This window comes from Barbatula barbatula, assembly GCF_947034865.1.
Source record: "Barbatula barbatula genome assembly, chromosome: 3".
NCBI classification, from domain to species: Eukaryota; Metazoa; Chordata; class Actinopteri; order Cypriniformes; family Nemacheilidae; genus Barbatula; species Barbatula barbatula.
Window position 1 is genome coordinate 17,519,464 of NC_136764.1, and position 17,790 is coordinate 17,537,253.

Consider the following 17,790-nt stretch of genomic DNA (forward strand, 5'->3'; position numbering starts at 1 on the left):
ATATGCAAGCTCTGGAAACATGATTTGGTATTTCATCAACGCAAGTCACCACATGGCGAAAAAGCATTTAAAATGAACATTTGAATATGCTTATGAGCCTTGACTCATAGGACTCACAGGATATGATAATAATTGAGAGGAAATTTGAAATATTTAATCCACTTGGGGAATTGAGTGGGGCATCAGTTTATGATGCATTTTCATCATGTCTCCAGGCTTTTGCCGCAGTTTTCTGATGAGTGCTACACAATTACTCATTGATATATTGTATGAAAAAGGGCAGAAGGAGTCAAAATTTGAATCTCTACAATAATTGGACAAACTAGGGGCTGGAACTAATTATAGAATTATAATCTTCAATCCCTATTATTGCTCATCAGAGTAATATGATCACCAGCATAATCATTGAATCTCCACACCAAAAACTATCATCACAGACTTTTGTTATCAGCAGTAAAACGGGAGGAAGTTTGTTCGCAGCCACAAGGGCTGCGGCTTCTAGACACACAGCTTGTCGTTATTCTCCTTTAAGATCTAATTTTCACTGTGCTGAGACGCAGAGAAAAACGCTATGATTGTACCACATCAGCAGCAGTAAAAGCTCCACAAACAAGGAAAGGCGTATGAGCTCGGAATGACATGACAAGGGTTTTTCTTCACATTGGCTGTTCCTTTAATATTTAATGCGAGGCTCAAAGCAGCAGTATATGTGATGGTTTGGAAAAGTAAGAGTTATTTTAGGCAGCCAGTGAGAATATTTTTTTTGATTTTTTACAGTACAAGAGGCTGTAGACTCACATCGCAGTTCCTCTCTGGGTTTCTCTTCCAATGCTTCTTCTCCATCTTCTTTGAGGCGGTGGAATGGAGATCCGCGTGGGTCTTCACCCTCGGGTTCAAGGCGAGAATGTTCTGAAGCACAATTATACACAATCAACATTGTTAAATGTTCAAAGGATTAATCCATGCAAGAGCATTTTGGAACGATGCGTGACATTTTTTCAATGAATGAAATACAAATGAAGTAAACAAACTAATAAACAGCGCAAGACGGGCAAATGGAAAACAGCGGCCATAAAAGGACTTTTGGACACCGAGGCCAGATTTAAAAATTAACAACAAAAATATCCCATCAAGTTGCGTGAGCAAAACAATTACAATACACATTTTCTTTAAAACTTTTTAGACACTTTTGCAATCGCTTCTAACCAACTGATCCTAAGTTAATATTTAGTGGTTGTATCTAACAGTTTAACATAATAGTTAGTGTATTTCAGTAAAATTCCATCAATGAACATTTCACAGAGGAAAAACTTGCTATAAAACTATGTATTTCATTACCCATCATACTGTTTTTTATTATAATGTATGTAAAGAAACATTGCAACAATGAAAATTTTGAAAAACCCTATATAAATAAATTTTATTTAATTTAAAAACAATATCTTTAATGCTTTCTTTCAGTTTCCAAGGTCTCATGCACTCACTATATGACTTTACTAGGTGAAAGGGTTTGAACATTTTTAAGTTTTTCAAGTGTTTTATTATTCAAATGCTTTCAAACTGTAAACATCAGGCAAACCGGGCACCTTCATGCATGCCAATAAAATCGCACCACCATCCCAGCAGAGCTGAAGGCTCTTTTAATGGCAAACACAATAAACACAAAATTAGGCAGTTTACTGAGGTAGTGGAGAATGGGAGAGGGAGAGGCCATCCTTACCATCACACTAATACCAATTTCATGCTCTTCGTAGTGTAAAAGAAAACCATGTCCACCATCATTTCATTGTCATGAAACACTATCCGACAAAGGCAAGGGGTAAATTGAAATAAGCCACTTAAGCATTTTGGCTCAATTGTCCCATCTGTGGAGTCTTTTTGAAAAAAAACCATCCTAAAAACAGGACTCCTAAAAATTCCTGACATGATCTAGCGGTAGTTCTTGTGTGAATGTTTGTGCAGTTAATACAGTTTATAATCCGCCACGCTTCATTTCCTAAACAAATTTCAGAGTCACGTTTTGCCATTCATGCAACAAAACTTTCAGAATGAACTGTTTGACAACAAATATGGTGAAATGGACCATGGCAGGGTAAATTATTGATAACATCATTGATATGTAGAATGTGTCAATCAGTATGTATTGGTTTTGTTGGATTACACTTTAATAGTTTCATTTATATTTTTTATTATTATTGTCAGGTCTGTGGAGACATTCTGATGTCTTGAACACTTTGATACTCGGACATGCTTTATTTGTTTTCTTGTAAACATTGTTTATTTGTTAAAGCTTCCTGCATTTTTGTAGCATCCAGTTCACAAAAAACAAATGCAGTTCGTCATGGTACACAGTGTCTGCACAGAAATTGCATCACCAATGCGATCTAGACACCTGAAATGGAAAGTGTCAGGTTAAACTGCTCAGGAGGCAAATAGTGAGTAAGATGCAAACAAAAGAGGTGCAATTGGATAATGTTAAGTAATTACGATGTTAACTTACCACTTGCACTTAGTCTTAGAAGAAATCTCTTTGTTTTCAACAAAAAAATCAGGCTTGCAAAGGTAATGTTTCCTTTCTGGTACTCTACTGATAACTGTTTTAGTCAAGCTGGTGTTTATTTGCTGTAATAGGCTTGGTCTGACAAGCAAGCAGGAGTCATAATATAAGCGTTAAGCCTTGTTTGACCAGCCGCAGATGAGCAGATGGGAAAATCTATGGATGGCAACCTCAACGTGACGCACATCCTGCCCTGATCCAAAAACTAACAAGTATAAAAAATAAAAAGGTACACTTCATCAAGGCCTATAAATAAACAAACATACTAGTACATTTAGTTAGTGAATGACTTTAGTGTTAGGACTGTTTTCTTGTAAGCAGTGTAAAAACACTGTGCTCCTATGCCAATTAGATCAATATTGTGTAAGGGGAAACACATCCATACTAAGAGATCTATATAAGAGGAGATCAATAGCCCTTCTGTGACTGTTAAACAAGCTCGAGATGGAAATGATAGTCTATTTCATGTCAAGACAAGCTTTTAAAGATGTGACTACCTTTACACTCAGGATTGTTAAGGCTTTCCATGTATTCCCCTGTATGGGTTGTAAGGTAAAAGGTGAGGTATTAAAGTTTGCCTTTACCGGAGACATACATTACGCCTATATAGATAAAACTTTGTCTTTAAGTTAAAGAGGTGACTGTGCTTTGTAGGTTTAAATAAAAACTGCTTTCAATATCAGAAAGGTTAGAGTTTCAGCTCCTCTCAAAATATCACAGCTTCAGGTCTAGAGTGCTTTTAAAGAATAGCTGTGGGATTCAATACAATGAAATCAGAGCAGAAACATACCGAAGAGCAAGTACTGTAAATATACATTAGATGAAAAGACGGCAGGCTGTGGTCGGAGGGATAGGGATAGGCTGAGAGGGTTCAGCAGGCTTTTTGAGCAGCATGTGATGTGCTGTGCGTTTCATTTCCACATGGAGGGCTCTGGAGACTGGCTTTATCACTCTCTGCTGGTCATACTGATCCATTGAGACAACAAATCAATACTGGCTTTTCCCTGCCAAAGTAAGCAAAATCTCCCTGTTATCCAAAAAAACGAACAGTGAATATGAACAAATGATTGGAAATTATGTTTTTGGATAGGAGTCAGATAGCCTTTGTGGTGCCTTGAATTTGGTTTTATATTTTTGTTTTAAAAATTCAGAAATCAATCATTTTTGCTTATATCACAAACATATTTTAAATTTATAATCAACTGCCATTAAATTTATAATCAACATTATAAGAAACAATGTTAAAAGGAAACAACTTGTGCCCAGATACAGCACGTTCTACAATATAATAAATCTTGATGACATCACGATGTAGATAAAAAAAAGTCAACATCAAGTACTGTAAGCATTTGTGCAATGATCTTAATGTAGGCAATTGGACCTCTTCCCAAAGCACACTTCATCTTTCATAACACAGCCCCCTCCCTCCCTAAGGCGGAATAGTTAAACACAATCTACAGAGATTCTTGCCTAGTCTTTTTGCCTGAAATCGATACGCGAATTGATCCTCCATAGCTGAAATGAAGCCACCGCGCACCAGCAGCCAACAATGTTCAGCACAATCCCAGAATATAATTTAGTCCTGTAACATAATTATAGAGAGCATTACAGATCATTTGGCATCAAAATCATCTTGCTCAGCTAAAGGCCTCCTGAAGCTTTCTATCGGTCTTCTGTAATGAGTGAAACAGAGCTGGGCTTCATTCACATAGGAGAGACTGAGCGACTGCAGGATAGGCATCTTTGGACCGACCGTGTTACCAGTCTTTGTGAATGAGTTTGTTTTTGTCATTCTAATTTAATAACAGCATTGGTCTTGATTAACTTATTCCTGTCCATCCTCCATTTAGAATTTTCATGGAGAACAAAAGATATATAATAGATATATTAACAGTTCATATAATACAGAATGTGCTTTAAGTGGTCAAATCTAAATAAACTGTAAAGATATTTAAGGCACAATATACATCCTTTTTTTCAAACACACCTATGAGGTCCAATGATTATGTGTATCTGACACCATTAACAGGCAATACAATGAGGATTGATGTACAGTAAAAATGGTTAAAAATGTCTTCAGACTTCAAGCCCCCTTCCAGAATGTTTGATGTCCTGTGGCGCCACGCAGACTGATCTTATGACATCACAATACCGTGAGAGCAATCTGAGAGTAGAAAACACTATATGCTTGTTTTAAAATCACTCCTGCAGTACTATGATGTCATACAGCGATCGGTCTGCATACACATGCATGCAGTTGAGAAAGCTAATTTCGGGATTGCCGTGATGAGTAAAATAAGGTATTTTATAAAGTAGAAATAAAACATTATGGGAGTGGGGTGTGAGGACTGCATTTGAGAAACACTGGTTTAGGATCTACATTTTTACAGTGTGAAACTAGTTAAAGTGATAGTTCACCAAAACATTTAAACTCTTGTCATTTCAAACTTGTATGGCTTTCTTTAGCAGGACAATAAGAAGATATTTTGAAGAAAAAGCTGTACCCATTCACTTCTACTGTACGGACACAAAACCAATGCAAGTCGATGGGTACCACCATTTTTCGCTTACCACCATTCTTTAAAATGTCTTATTTTGTGTAATACAGGATTGAAAGTAAATTATGACATCATTTTATTTTGAGGGGGAACCATCCCTTTAGAAACCCTTTAGAAAAGGTTGGCTAAAAAGTCTGAAGGGACGGTGTTTTCTTACAATACTGTTGCTGGGATAATCATTGACCCAGGGTTATGAACCCGGCTGGGGTTGGTAGTTGTAGGATAACTGAACGTTAAGGATTGCTGACTCATCATTATCAATGTCCTTTTTGACTATTTCTAGTAAAAATGTAATAAAAAAAGGTCAGCTAAGCAACTGCGAAATATTTTGACTCATTCTGGTATCTTCTCAGATCTTCAAGTGGATATTGCCTAAATCTTTGATCTGTTCATGGTTCCAGCTATTATCAGCATTTGTAAACACTGTGGAGCATGTGCAATTTATATAATTTAAAAAGAAAACAGGACTCTTATTGCAAAATTACAGTCCCGCTTTCCTGCAATAATTTGTTTAAAACAAGAATACGGTATTGCTGTGAGAGTTGTTTATCTCACTACATGTGTTCTATGTAACCTTTTATATAATCACTTACATCAGTAACATATGTCATACTCTAAGGGCACTGTCTCGGTAACCATTGCATAAAATCACTGATCATTACTGTGATTAGAATAAATATTCACAACTTCCTCCAGAATTGGCAAAAGACATTTTCTACAGCACAGATGAAAGCTCCAGTAGGTACAGCGTCCGACTTTGACAACCATGATATGGATGTCTGTCAGCTAATGGGGCTTTCATAACGTTCATATTGCAATTTTGGCTTTTAAGTCGACAATTTTCTATCACGGTACTTGACTCGCTATCAGGAAGTGGTCATTGTTGGGGTTCGGGGCCTTCCATAAAAAGCCGTAGCCCTTTGTGTAAGCGGCCACATTAATCTGTTTTTTAACGAACGCTGATGGCCATCCCGGAGGATATTTTAATGAATCCGTGAGCACACACAAAGGCACACGTTTAGCGCTCTCGGAAAAGCAGGATATTAAAATGAGACGTCTGACAGCATTGCCAAAATGAATGGCCAATTTAATTGCTCCACGGACAGCCATTATTATGACATTTAGTGAGGTATTTTCAGTGGTAGACAGGAGTCGTTTAGAGCACATTTTAAGTGCACTCCGCACGCCAAGGTCACGTTGCCATAGTCATAACACTCATGAATAGAAATGCTAATGAGAGTCGTCAGTAACAGTTCTATTTTCTGTATGAAAGTCAATGCCCATATCTGCTCAACTTAAAAGCGAAAGCTTTATCTCACCTGAGCAGAGATGTCATCCAGCGTGTGCCGTGCATACCAACACTTGATAAAAAAGACTGTTTTCGTACCACATCTGACACGTATGGTTCATGGAAAGCAAGTCGGATTTGGTCATATTAGATCAAACATGGCCTAAGCTATTAGAAGCAAAACCGAATGTCAGAAATCTTGCTTGTATTAAAGATGGTTTGTTTTACTTAGATGCATCTGTTGACTGAATGGACGGTTGATTATGTCTCCTTGTGTTGTGATCCAACTTAATTACTTTGATTGGTTTTAATTCGGGAACATGTTGTCTTTTAAAAGAATCTTTTGAACTAAATAGCTTTCCTAGGATAATTTAACCACTTAATTAGGAAGCTGCTTGCTTAAGTACACCTGATAAGAACAAAACATGATTTAACACTTAGATCACCAACAGCGTCTTTCTTGCTGTTAAGAACTTACGATGGTAAAAAATAAATGTTAATTGGTCATTTTATATCTGCACATTACGTTAAAACAATATGCTTGGCTACAGAGGGGATGTGTGTCGCCCATCCATGAACTGCTCACAAAACAAAATCTTGACTAAATGCACAGTGCATAAATTGAGGACAATGTCAGTGTATACTTGTTTATACGATAGAAAATATCTTTGGCATTGTACATTTTCATGAAGGTTCATCGGTACTGTGGGCGCAAGTGTGACCACAGTGGGTCACTGTCCAAGGTTCTGAAATACCTTCCTAGTATTACCTAATTGAATTACCAGCAATGACATAATGCTGCAGTACAATTTTAAGACAAATCTTTTAATAAAAACCTGAATATATATAAATTATAAAGCCATTTGTTGTTGTTCTTAATTTTTTCTTTTTAAAAATGTTTCTATTCAGTTTCAAAGTGTTTTGACCCACACTTACCTAACTTCAAACCATGGACACGTGTCAACCAACAGAAACAGAGATGAGTGTTTAAAAACAACCGAACGAAACACTTCAAGTACACTGTGCGTATCGTGTTACCTCGATATCCGGCAAGTCTTTGCTTAGCATTGTAGCCATCGTGTCCGATTGCAGGATTTGATCCAATCCCTCCTACGATAGACACACGAGAGCTCGTGACCGAAGCAGAACTGTGCAGGCGCTTAGAACTTTGGTGAGCGCGCCTACAAACACGAGACTAGTCCATTATTTTACCGCACATAAACCCTCGACAGCAGACTCTTAACGTTATATTATCGCGGACAGATTAACGACCTCTTCTTAAAATAGCACTTCTTATATATATAGTCTGTTTTCACGCAACAGAGTGACAAATGAACAAAAACTGTTTAAATATTAGAAGTTCTTTGGCAAATGGAAGATTCCGAGACGGAGCTCACGGGGTCAAAGGTAAGCGCAGCGTTGAGCAACGGCCTCACGTGCACATTCCATGCAGAACTCGTTTTTTTGTGTCCTTTACTGTTGTTTTGCTGTTGAAAGACAAACTGTGCTATATGGGTTTTTGTATAATATCTCTTTTTAGGTTATTATGTTTCTGTTCTTAGCCAGGAAAAGGCACACAGCATGTACTTAATAAATATTTTTCTTACTCTTTTAAGAAAGTAAATTACAGAGGTATAAAATGACTTTAATACACGTTTAAATATACTATTCCCATACACCATAAAATCCCATCGTTATAAAATGGTACATAGATTGTAGCCAGTTCATATGATACTGCCACTTTTCAGATTTAATTTGGAATATTGTTGTGATAACGTGTATTGTTTTCGCCAGTTCATTTAATTTTCTGCTTCTGTGCATGTTTTTTCATAAGTTAAATTCCATGAGAATATCTTGCCGTTGGGAGGCTTATTGATATTCAGTCTGCTTTAAGGCGGAATGAGGGAGGGAAGCACTTCTGTTTCAATTCTACGTCAGAGCCGATCTTTGACAAAAATTATGTCACATGGTCCCTCCTCCCCTTTTTTACAATAAACACGTGGCTCAAAGTCTGATGACCTAAGATTCCACAACTTTTGTAATTTGGTCTCTTAGCTATGGTAAAGCAGGATTGTCTTCATAGAGTAGTCAAGGCTATTTAGTAAAACATTTTTGCTGTATTTGTACTGAAATAGAAACAGACACTGTCAAATTGTTGCTCTATTATAAAAATTATCTGTAAAAGCCAAAAAACATTAAATATATAATAAGCTGCTGGTAAATGGGTTCAATTCAAATTGTGTTGCATATGATCCCTATTCAAATGAAATGTTATCCACCATCCATAACATTTAAGCAGACATATCCCAGGTTTCCTTGAAACATACACATCTAAGCAATATTAGTGCACAGTACAGTAAATCATGACCCATTTTCATGAACAGATTTCCGCTTTATTAGGAAACATTGATATGAGCAAACAGATGTGTTGTCGGTGATACTATTTTGTTGTAGTACACCCAGAATAAAAAATAACAGTGTAACAGCTTATCAGATGTGTATTTAGTGTAAGTCTTAATACAAAAAGCTTTGTTTACTTGTTGATGTAGACACCACAGCAGTCACATGTAGAAATAGGTCACTTCACCTTTCATTCAGTGGTGTTTATTCCTCCTGCCTGCTTGCATCTGTCTCGTCTTTGCAGTCAGAGCAGGTTTCTCTCCAGCACAACACAGCAGGTCGAACGTGAGCAGGGCTTGATGTTCAAACACCTGCCGACTGCTGAGAAGCTTTATTTTTCAAATCTGCAACACTGGAACTGAGCTTCTCAGTGGTTGTGTGTGTGTCTGCGTGCCTCCGGGTGTATATATGTGCGAGCACGCCTTGTGTGTGTGTGCGTGTTTGCACCTCAAGTGTTTTTTTCTTGCAGCTTCTATTTAGCGTTCAACACAGTGTGATGCTTTACAGCAAGACAATTATTTTTGACACTCATTATAATCATTCAACACAATGTTAGTCTTTAACACCAGGCAATTAGTTTTGTCATCCATTAGAAAAACGTCTGTGTCCTCACAAAAATAATATACTTCAAATAAACATAGCTCTTACATTTCAACCAAAAAGTATTTCTGTTTGCCCTCTCGTAGATTTATATGCGGCCTATATTTTTCAAATCTAATATTTATGTTCGGGACAGCAGCCTCCTCATGCTGAGAGCTGATAAGCCCGAGGCATCTTACTGATCAGAGGGATTGTGGATCCTCTAGAATCAGCAGGGGTCAGAATATCATTATAATCAACCAGCTGTAGTCGTACAGATTCAGCGCTCTGGCATACACTACATGTACCAGAATCCAGCACAGCGTTGTCATCACGCATACAGACTCTGGCAACAGATGACACACTTGGCTCCATAGAATTTTTCCTCTCCTCCTTGTCGGCCAATTCGGTGAATCAGCGTTTGATTGATTCTCGTCACACAGCGTTTGTGTGCTGAAAGAGAAATGATCTCAGTCCTTGGGCAGTAACAGACCTGACATCAGATAAGTGTCCTTTCATTTTCAAAGCAGGGAGGCCAGCTTGATTAGACGTTTGTGAGAAGAGCCACTGTCAGTTTGCAGGCATATTTCACTGGCCTGCTGAAAACCAAAACCCACGGCTGTATATTTAAAGTGATATTTCACCCAAAAATGAAAATCTGTCATCATTAACTCACCCACTTCAAACCTTTATGACTTTCTTTCTTCCTCAGAACACAAAAGAAGATATTTTGAAGAAAGTTGGTAACCGAACAGCACTGGCCCCCATTCACTTGTATTTTATTGACACAAAGCCAATGCAAGTGAAAGGGGGCCAGTTAACAACATTCTTCAAAAAATGTTTTGTTTTGTTTTGTTTTGCAGAAGAAAGAAAGCCATACAGGTTTGAAATGAGAAAAGGGTGAGCTAATGATGACAACATTTTCATTTTTGGGTGAGAAACTATAGATATGAAATCTAACAGATTACACTTTGATTTATGGATATGTACATTTTACAAAATCCTGGGTTATTTTCCAACCGTTGGGTTGTTTTTACCCTAAATGCTGAGTTGTTTTAACCCAAAATGCTGGGTTGTTTTAACCCATTTTAACCCATTAGACCAAACGTTTGACCCAACTCTGGATTGAAAATAACCCTGAATTGTTTTTAGAGTATATTACTGATGTGCAAAAATTTATGAATTGCTAAGATAATTGATCACATTTTATTATTTTAAATGTGTTTTTTTACTCACTCAAAATTCATGCACACATATGAAAATATTCACTATTTATTGAAAATGAAGCTTTTTATGCTTATGGTGACAATGGTGAAAATGCCAGATTTTTCAATATATTAGAATATATTGTATTATTGGATATATATTAGTCTAATGGCAACATTTTCATAGCGTTTCGTGGGTTCAAATTTTTTTCTGAATTCTTTAGAATCAATTGGTCTCTTTCATTTACAGTCTCACATACCGTTGACTCAAGCACATTGCTTCATCAGCAGAGTGCTGCTCATGTGCATGCATTTGGAATGCGCTTCAACACATCTCTGGTTTTAACTAACCTGCACACTTTCATGCATGCTTTGATCCGCTAGGCAACAGTTCAAAAGGGAACGACAACCAGCGTTGTGTGGCAGTCAGAGAAAGAGAACCAGAGAAAACACCAAACGGTTTCCTGCGTTTAACAGGCTACCTCCTGTGACTGTGTTAGCAACAGAGAGGAGGGGAAAAATGAAGCTTCGTTCACTTTTTCTTTTTTTCTTCTGCTTTTGTTTTTTTTCTTGTTGAGCACCTCGAAAAACCTCTGTAAATAATGTTTGTCAGGTGAAATTTGTAGTCAAATTCTTAGTTCTACACTCATTCGATCATCAATGGATTAAGACAAAGAATTAACAAATGTCAAGCTCAAATGTTTTATTTCCCTTTTTGCCTAATACAGTAGGTCTTAGCATTCTGGATTGAAAATGCCTGCCGTCTGGCAAAACCACTAGTGTAGAACTTGGCAGACATCCTGAACAAAAAGAATATTGGAAACCATATTTCTGATATGATGAAACAACAGAGAAATATACTGCAATATTGTTCCACCAGGAACCACAACTTCACAGTCATTTCAATTAATTGATACTGTAATTCATATCAATGACAGGTCTATGAAAATTCAGATCGAATGAAATGTGAGGTATGAAATGCATGACATTTTATATTAACCTGCTTTTCCCTCTTGTTGGTGGAGCATTAAACATTTACAGTATTTCATTTTCCCTCTACTGTTCCACCAAAGTCTGAAACAAAGTACGAATTCAACAGCACATCGTAATGAAAGAGAATGTTCTTTAAAAACAAGCTGCATATGCATAGCAATCGTCATTTTTAATCTTTTTTTGTTTGTCCATATGTTGTCAGTTCTAACTTCGATGGATGATTGCAGAGAAAAACATGATGTTAGATAATAGGGCAACTCCATGAAGCAGATCCGCTCTGTTTGTTTGTCATCAGATGTGTACAAACTCCAAGCTATGAAGCAGTTCTCACCACTACCTTATTTCTTCCAAGTAAGCAGAGCCTAAACTTCAGGCCCGGCTCTGTTCTGTCAGAAAGCGTCTGGATTAAAGGCACGGCGGCTGTGAGCTAGCAACGCGGTCGGGCTAGCAGAGGATCGGGCTAGCAGAGGATTAGAGGCAACTTGAAGGAATGGTTTGCAAAGCACGGACGAGATGCGGTCAACTACACCTCTGATTCTGCTCAGGGCTGTTTTGACTGCCAGTCAAGGATTTGGGGGCACTGAGAAAATGCGATGTGTTGGACAGCTTTGCCCCCAGCTCTACCTGGATTGGGGGGATCGAGCTGAAGCTGACCTTTGCGTTACTTTGACAAGAGAAGCGACGGTGCTTGCAGTCCTCTCCACTTCGACTCAGTGGAGGTCTCACAGGTGGGTAAAGGGGGTTCTAAGTATATGTGACAACCTCGAGTTTTTGTAACTTTCTGAGTATGCCGCAAGCAATACCAAGGGCAAAGGTTTGATTCTCAACACTGATTAGATTGTACTGTACGTTTCTGTAAATTTGTGAATGCATAAACATAAATGACAAGGATCATGAAACGTTCCACTTTGTGGCTTGGCGGTGCTGTGTCTGCCTATTAATTATATGCTGTGATGAAAATATTAATTCATTTTGAGAGAGATTTTTTGTTTTACATAAGAGAACTACTTTGTGTGGTATTTCAGACAAAAATAAGTTTCACATTTACTACTCTTTATACAGATGCTGAATGCAATGCAATAGCACTGTGCCCAGAATACGAACTTGCCTTCTCCTACATATATTATGCTTATTAAAGATTGCATCTTATTTACAAAACAATTGTGTAATCCAGGTTGAGATATAACAAACATCAACTTTTGATTTTAGAGATGCAGATATATTGCCTAATAATCAGTATCGGTTTCGCTAAGCATTTTTTCACACAATATTGAAAAAAAGGTGGATGATCAGGGCCAATATATCCCTTTAATGAAAAGAGGACAGGAAAATGTAATAAATATATGCTCTATGTGTAGAAAATACACGATACACTCGATACACTCCCCCAGCGTTCATTTCGGTTTCTGAAAGTTTTTTCGAACATGAAAATCCGTTTTGTAACAACTTTTCTTAGTCCCTTATTGGCCAATTCTCCCAAAAAAGCATGCACAGGTCACAATAATCATACAGCTGTATCTTCCTTTTATAAATGTTATCATACTAAAGACTCTTCGAAGATGCGAAGTATGCAATACTACTCTATAGGTACTCAAGATTAATATGAGATTGGAAACTGTCAGAAAGTTAAACAATATTCATTTAATCTTGAGAATTTAGTTTGTAAGTTAATATAACCACCATACTATCAGTATTAGTAACAGCATCGGCAGATATCAATCTGAATAATCAGGTATAAGTAGAGAAATTCAGTCAGGGTCACATTTAACATCCCAACAATTTTACTCCATGGTATCGCCTAGTGGTTAAAGATCTGGGCACATAATTAAAGATTGGTGGGTTCAAGTCTCACAAGAGTTAGGAGCTTGAACGGTTGCCAGGGATTTTATTGTAGGAATGAACTATCACCACTGTGCCCTTGAGCCAAGCACTTAACCCCGGGTTGCACCAAAGGGATTGTCCCTACTGTAAATCACTCTGGATAAAAATGTCAGCGAAATGACAAATTAGCTAAATTAGCCAACTCCTTCAGACCGACGAGAACAACCTCTGTTTCTAACCTTTTCCATAGTAAGCTAAACGATGAGGACGAGCTACTGGCAAGCAGAGCGTAACTATCTGTAAAACAACTCTGAGCGGTATTTAAATAGAGGCCAATACAGAGGCCAAGGAAGCAATGATGACCCAATGCACGCCAGATGGCTGTAGCAGCACAGACTCTCTCCGCAGGGGTTCTGGCCAATCCTGTGAGAGTAAGATGTATCATGAAAACTGATCTACGCCCGAGCCAAGCTTCAGCGTTCTGTTCGACACCAATCTGCAAAACTTTGCTAACTGGCAGTCAACGTGATAAACACAAGTGAGAAAAGAGCAGGGGCGTGCGCATCTGGACAAACAACAGCTGGCCGGGCCCCATCTAAAAACCGTGTTGTGATAGCAACAAATGTGTTCGTGCGGAAGCTACGGTGCGGCACACTTAGCTCTTGAAGCGAGTTTGAAGTGTGAAAGTTGATTAGCAGCGAATGCAACAGTCGTTCCTATTTCTGACAGAAAAACAGTTTGTCCTCCTTGAGAGGATTTAGGCAAGCTTTTATTTGATCTCGGAGTCAGCCGCGGCTCAACAAGCCATTTGTTTAACAGAGAGATGTACTGCTATGTGTGTCAATGTGTCAGCTCTAAGCACACAAATCTGGCAACTGTTGATCTGGAATTCCCGTCGGTGTCAATCTCGCTGAGGATGAAACAAAGCTGGCTGACTGAACTGCCTCTCTGAGTCTGTTTTATTTCACACTTTGACTTAACAGGCACCAAGTCCTCAGAAATAGTTGTTGATTCTGTCCGACGTCTCAATTGCAATTAGTTTTGACACGCCGTGGTTAAAATAGCTACAAACAATGAGGCTCTTTCATTAGCAACGGTGGCGTGTTGTGAACATTTAAATACTGAATGTTAAGGGCGAGATCTTTGTTGACTATACATCTTCCTATTCCCGCTATCAAAACATTGCTTTGTTGTTTTTAGCATTCTGACACAACAACATGTGCTAAACTAACTGCACGAGAGACCGAAAACAATAGTTTTCCGAATGATATTCGAAAATTCGACACTGTGCCTTTAAGCCTCTCCATTGTTGCATTAAAAACATTCGACTCAATCTCACATCAGTTAAGCAAGCGCCTGACAGATTGTTTCTCTTGGAAAAGCACTGCTATGCAAAATGCGTATTGCTCTGTAAAAGAGCTGCAGCAGTGCAGATAATTGATTTGCTTATTTTGTTTTGTGCCGATAGGCCTCCATTTATTCCACAGCGAAATTGTCGAAGGCAATTGGAGGGCAGATGGTGTGCATACCGATCACCTCAGCGCGCTCTTAAACTCACAAAGCAAGCGTCCTACCCTGAAACGCACATATATCAATGCAGATGAAAATGCCCTGCCGGACTAATTATCACAGAATAATTAAAGATATGACCTGCATGGAGAGGGGAGAGGAGGGATGGTGGAGAGGGGGGTCTTGTCTGAAGGTGGTCCTGATGATGGAGTAAACAAAGGCTCTGTGTGCAACCCCCAGGAGATGATTATGTATCAAAAGGTCAGAGCTTATATGAGAGCAAAGAGGGAGGGGGAGGGGAAACAGAGCGAGGTGGATGGAAAGAGATAAGCGAAACACAATTTCGTAGGCCTTTCCGAGTATTCCAATGTTTTAAGTGTAGCCACTTGACCATGAAGCCTACGTGTCCCTGTCGAGAGCTTTCATTCGCCACAACAGAGCAAGACAGCATCAAATGCACTAATCGCAAATGTTCGCAAGGCCTTTTCTCTTTACAGTTTTCAAATTCCGCTAAATTAGTCTTTCTAGACAAGTTTTTTTTTTTACATTTGGGGTGATGTTATGTACCTACAGAGAGCGAAGGATGTCCGTATCCTCCAGAAGAGCAGTTTGGGGGCGGAGCTTTTTAAAGCATACAATATCTTCTCCTTTTGATACTAAAGCACCGAACGTTCACGCACACATGGACGGTGTTCTCATATCACATGGGTGAGAGGATAGCGGAGCTTCAAGCTCAGCCAAGTATGCAAAGCCTTTGGAGTGTGTGCTAATGTCTGTTTAGTGGAGATATTTGCCTGTACAGAATTCAGGGTTGCATTAACCACACAAGAAGAATCTGAAGGCATTTTCTGAGAATTTCAACCCAATCTGCATTTACCAACACAAGTGGGCAATATGTCTCATAAACAAAATATGTTACATTTGTAAGTAGCATTTTGATCAAAGACTAGCTTTCTAAAAGGCTTTTCCCCTCAGCACAAGCTGTTTCCCCTAAACTGCTGTTGAAATGGAATGCTTGATCCAGTTTTCTCACTAAGAGTGTCTGTCACACACACACACACACACAACCAAAAATAGATTAGTTGTTTAAAGTGTCATTACAGTGAGACAAAGGGGTCCTTGGCTGTTGTTGATACTAGCACCGGAGGGAATGTATCATGATAAAAGTCTCAAAGCTTAATTCTGTTCAAAATGGATTGGAAATGCCTCCCTGCTCCAAAATACTTAAACACCTCCACTAATGTGTGTCTACACAAGAGAACACACCAGAGAATGTCATTATTTGGTAAACTAGTGAAATTTCCATGAGTTATTTAGTGTTTTTTTCCAAAGCTGAAATGAGCACAGTGGGAGGGAAAGATAATCATGAAAAGGGAAACACCTGCACGGATACAGGTGTATGAAAGCTATTAAAACAGAGAGAGCAAGTAGATGAGCTGCACTTATTCAAGTTATGACAAACCGATAACAATGTTATGGATTTTTTTTAAAAATAGTGTTTATTGAGGGCTTCAGATTGGTTACACTCAATGATAATGCCACATTCAGCGTTGAGTAAAATACGAAACTTAAAATAACTAAAGTTGATTTTGTGTGAATTACATTACATTCATAGAATCACAATACAATCAAATCTGGAAAATAACAGAATGAAAAGGTGATATCCTATGATCACATACACATTTTACAAAATGCACCTACATTGCTTTTAGGAAATGATATAGTATCATATAATATAATTTGATTATAAAGTGAGTAGATTATTCACAATGCACACATTTCACTAGGCTATATGAGCCTATAATATAAGTAATACAGTATGTTTTGTTTTTGAGAGTGGATACGTTTCATGAACAGTTTTAAATTTTATAAGCCTCTAGTTATTTTCACAAGCTGTACAGCTAATATGACTAAAAAAAAGTAGCAGGCAATTAGCATTTTGCCATAATGTCTTGCAGGCCTTTTTACCGAAGGAGAATGAAATAAAGCAAGCCATGCATTTAAAATGAAATATTTCTTAACACTTGTGTAGAACTATTAATCTTCAACCCACACATACATTTTTTTAAGTGTTTGAGCAGAGAATATTTAAATTGGTTTTATCGTTTTTTAAGATGAAATGAAATAGGAATTTTAAATCAATTTTATGTATTTTGGTTAAATATTATACAAACAAAATACGCCTGTTATTATATTTAACAAAGACAAATCAGTGGTGAATAGCAATTCAGGATAAGATTTAGGAGACATAACTGCTCTTACATAAAATGACCATCTTTACACAACATAGACCTCACTGGCTTTCACTTACATAAGCTATTTCAGACATTTTAAACGCATCATTATGAAGTAATAGTGCTTTTAAAAAAAACAATCTATACCTTTATCAGAGAGAGATCGAGAAAGATCTATTTTATTTTTTAACTAAGAAAGTGTCTATGCTACAATTAGAATTAACCATCAATTGCTCATAATGCTATGTGGTGGAAAAAAGACTGAATAAGTTTTGCCTTTGAATCTATTCATCTGTTGCTTTTATTTAATGGTGTTTTGTGATTTGTCTTAAAACCCCTCCCCTATTTCAGTGAAGCCTCTTTAGATTCTGTAGACGTTTCTCCTCCAATTGCTGTCAGCTGAATGGTGAAAACTGTACGACTAATGCCATCTCAAAATCAATCTGTGTGAACACCCCATGCAGTCCGGGGCCCCGTTGGTCCTCAGGACTAACAATAAAGAGCAGTCAATGCATTCCTATCAGCCAGGCAAGCAGGCATGTGTACGCTAAAACACTCCCTAAGGAGAGCAAAAATAAATGCCGGCCCCCTTCAACCTCCCCTCACACACACACACACACACACACACACACACACACACATATTT

At 38.0% G+C, this 17,790-nt stretch overlaps 1 protein-coding gene across 1 annotated transcript in view; it reads right to left on the minus strand.

The window, feature by feature from the left end:
* Positions 1–7,561, minus strand: part of dpydb (dihydropyrimidine dehydrogenase b) — a 101,067-nt gene extending 93,506 nt beyond the window's left edge. Inside the window, exons 1-2 of the mRNA XM_079451670.1 lie at positions 7,442–7,561; positions 799–909 (exon numbers count right to left, since the gene is read on the minus strand). Coding sequence (XP_079307796.1) covers positions 799–909; positions 7,442–7,480 — 150 coding nt within the window. The 5' untranslated portion in view covers positions 7,481–7,561. The remainder of the gene's footprint in view (positions 1–798; positions 910–7,441) is intronic.
* Positions 7,562–17,790: the final 10,229 nt, after the last annotated feature.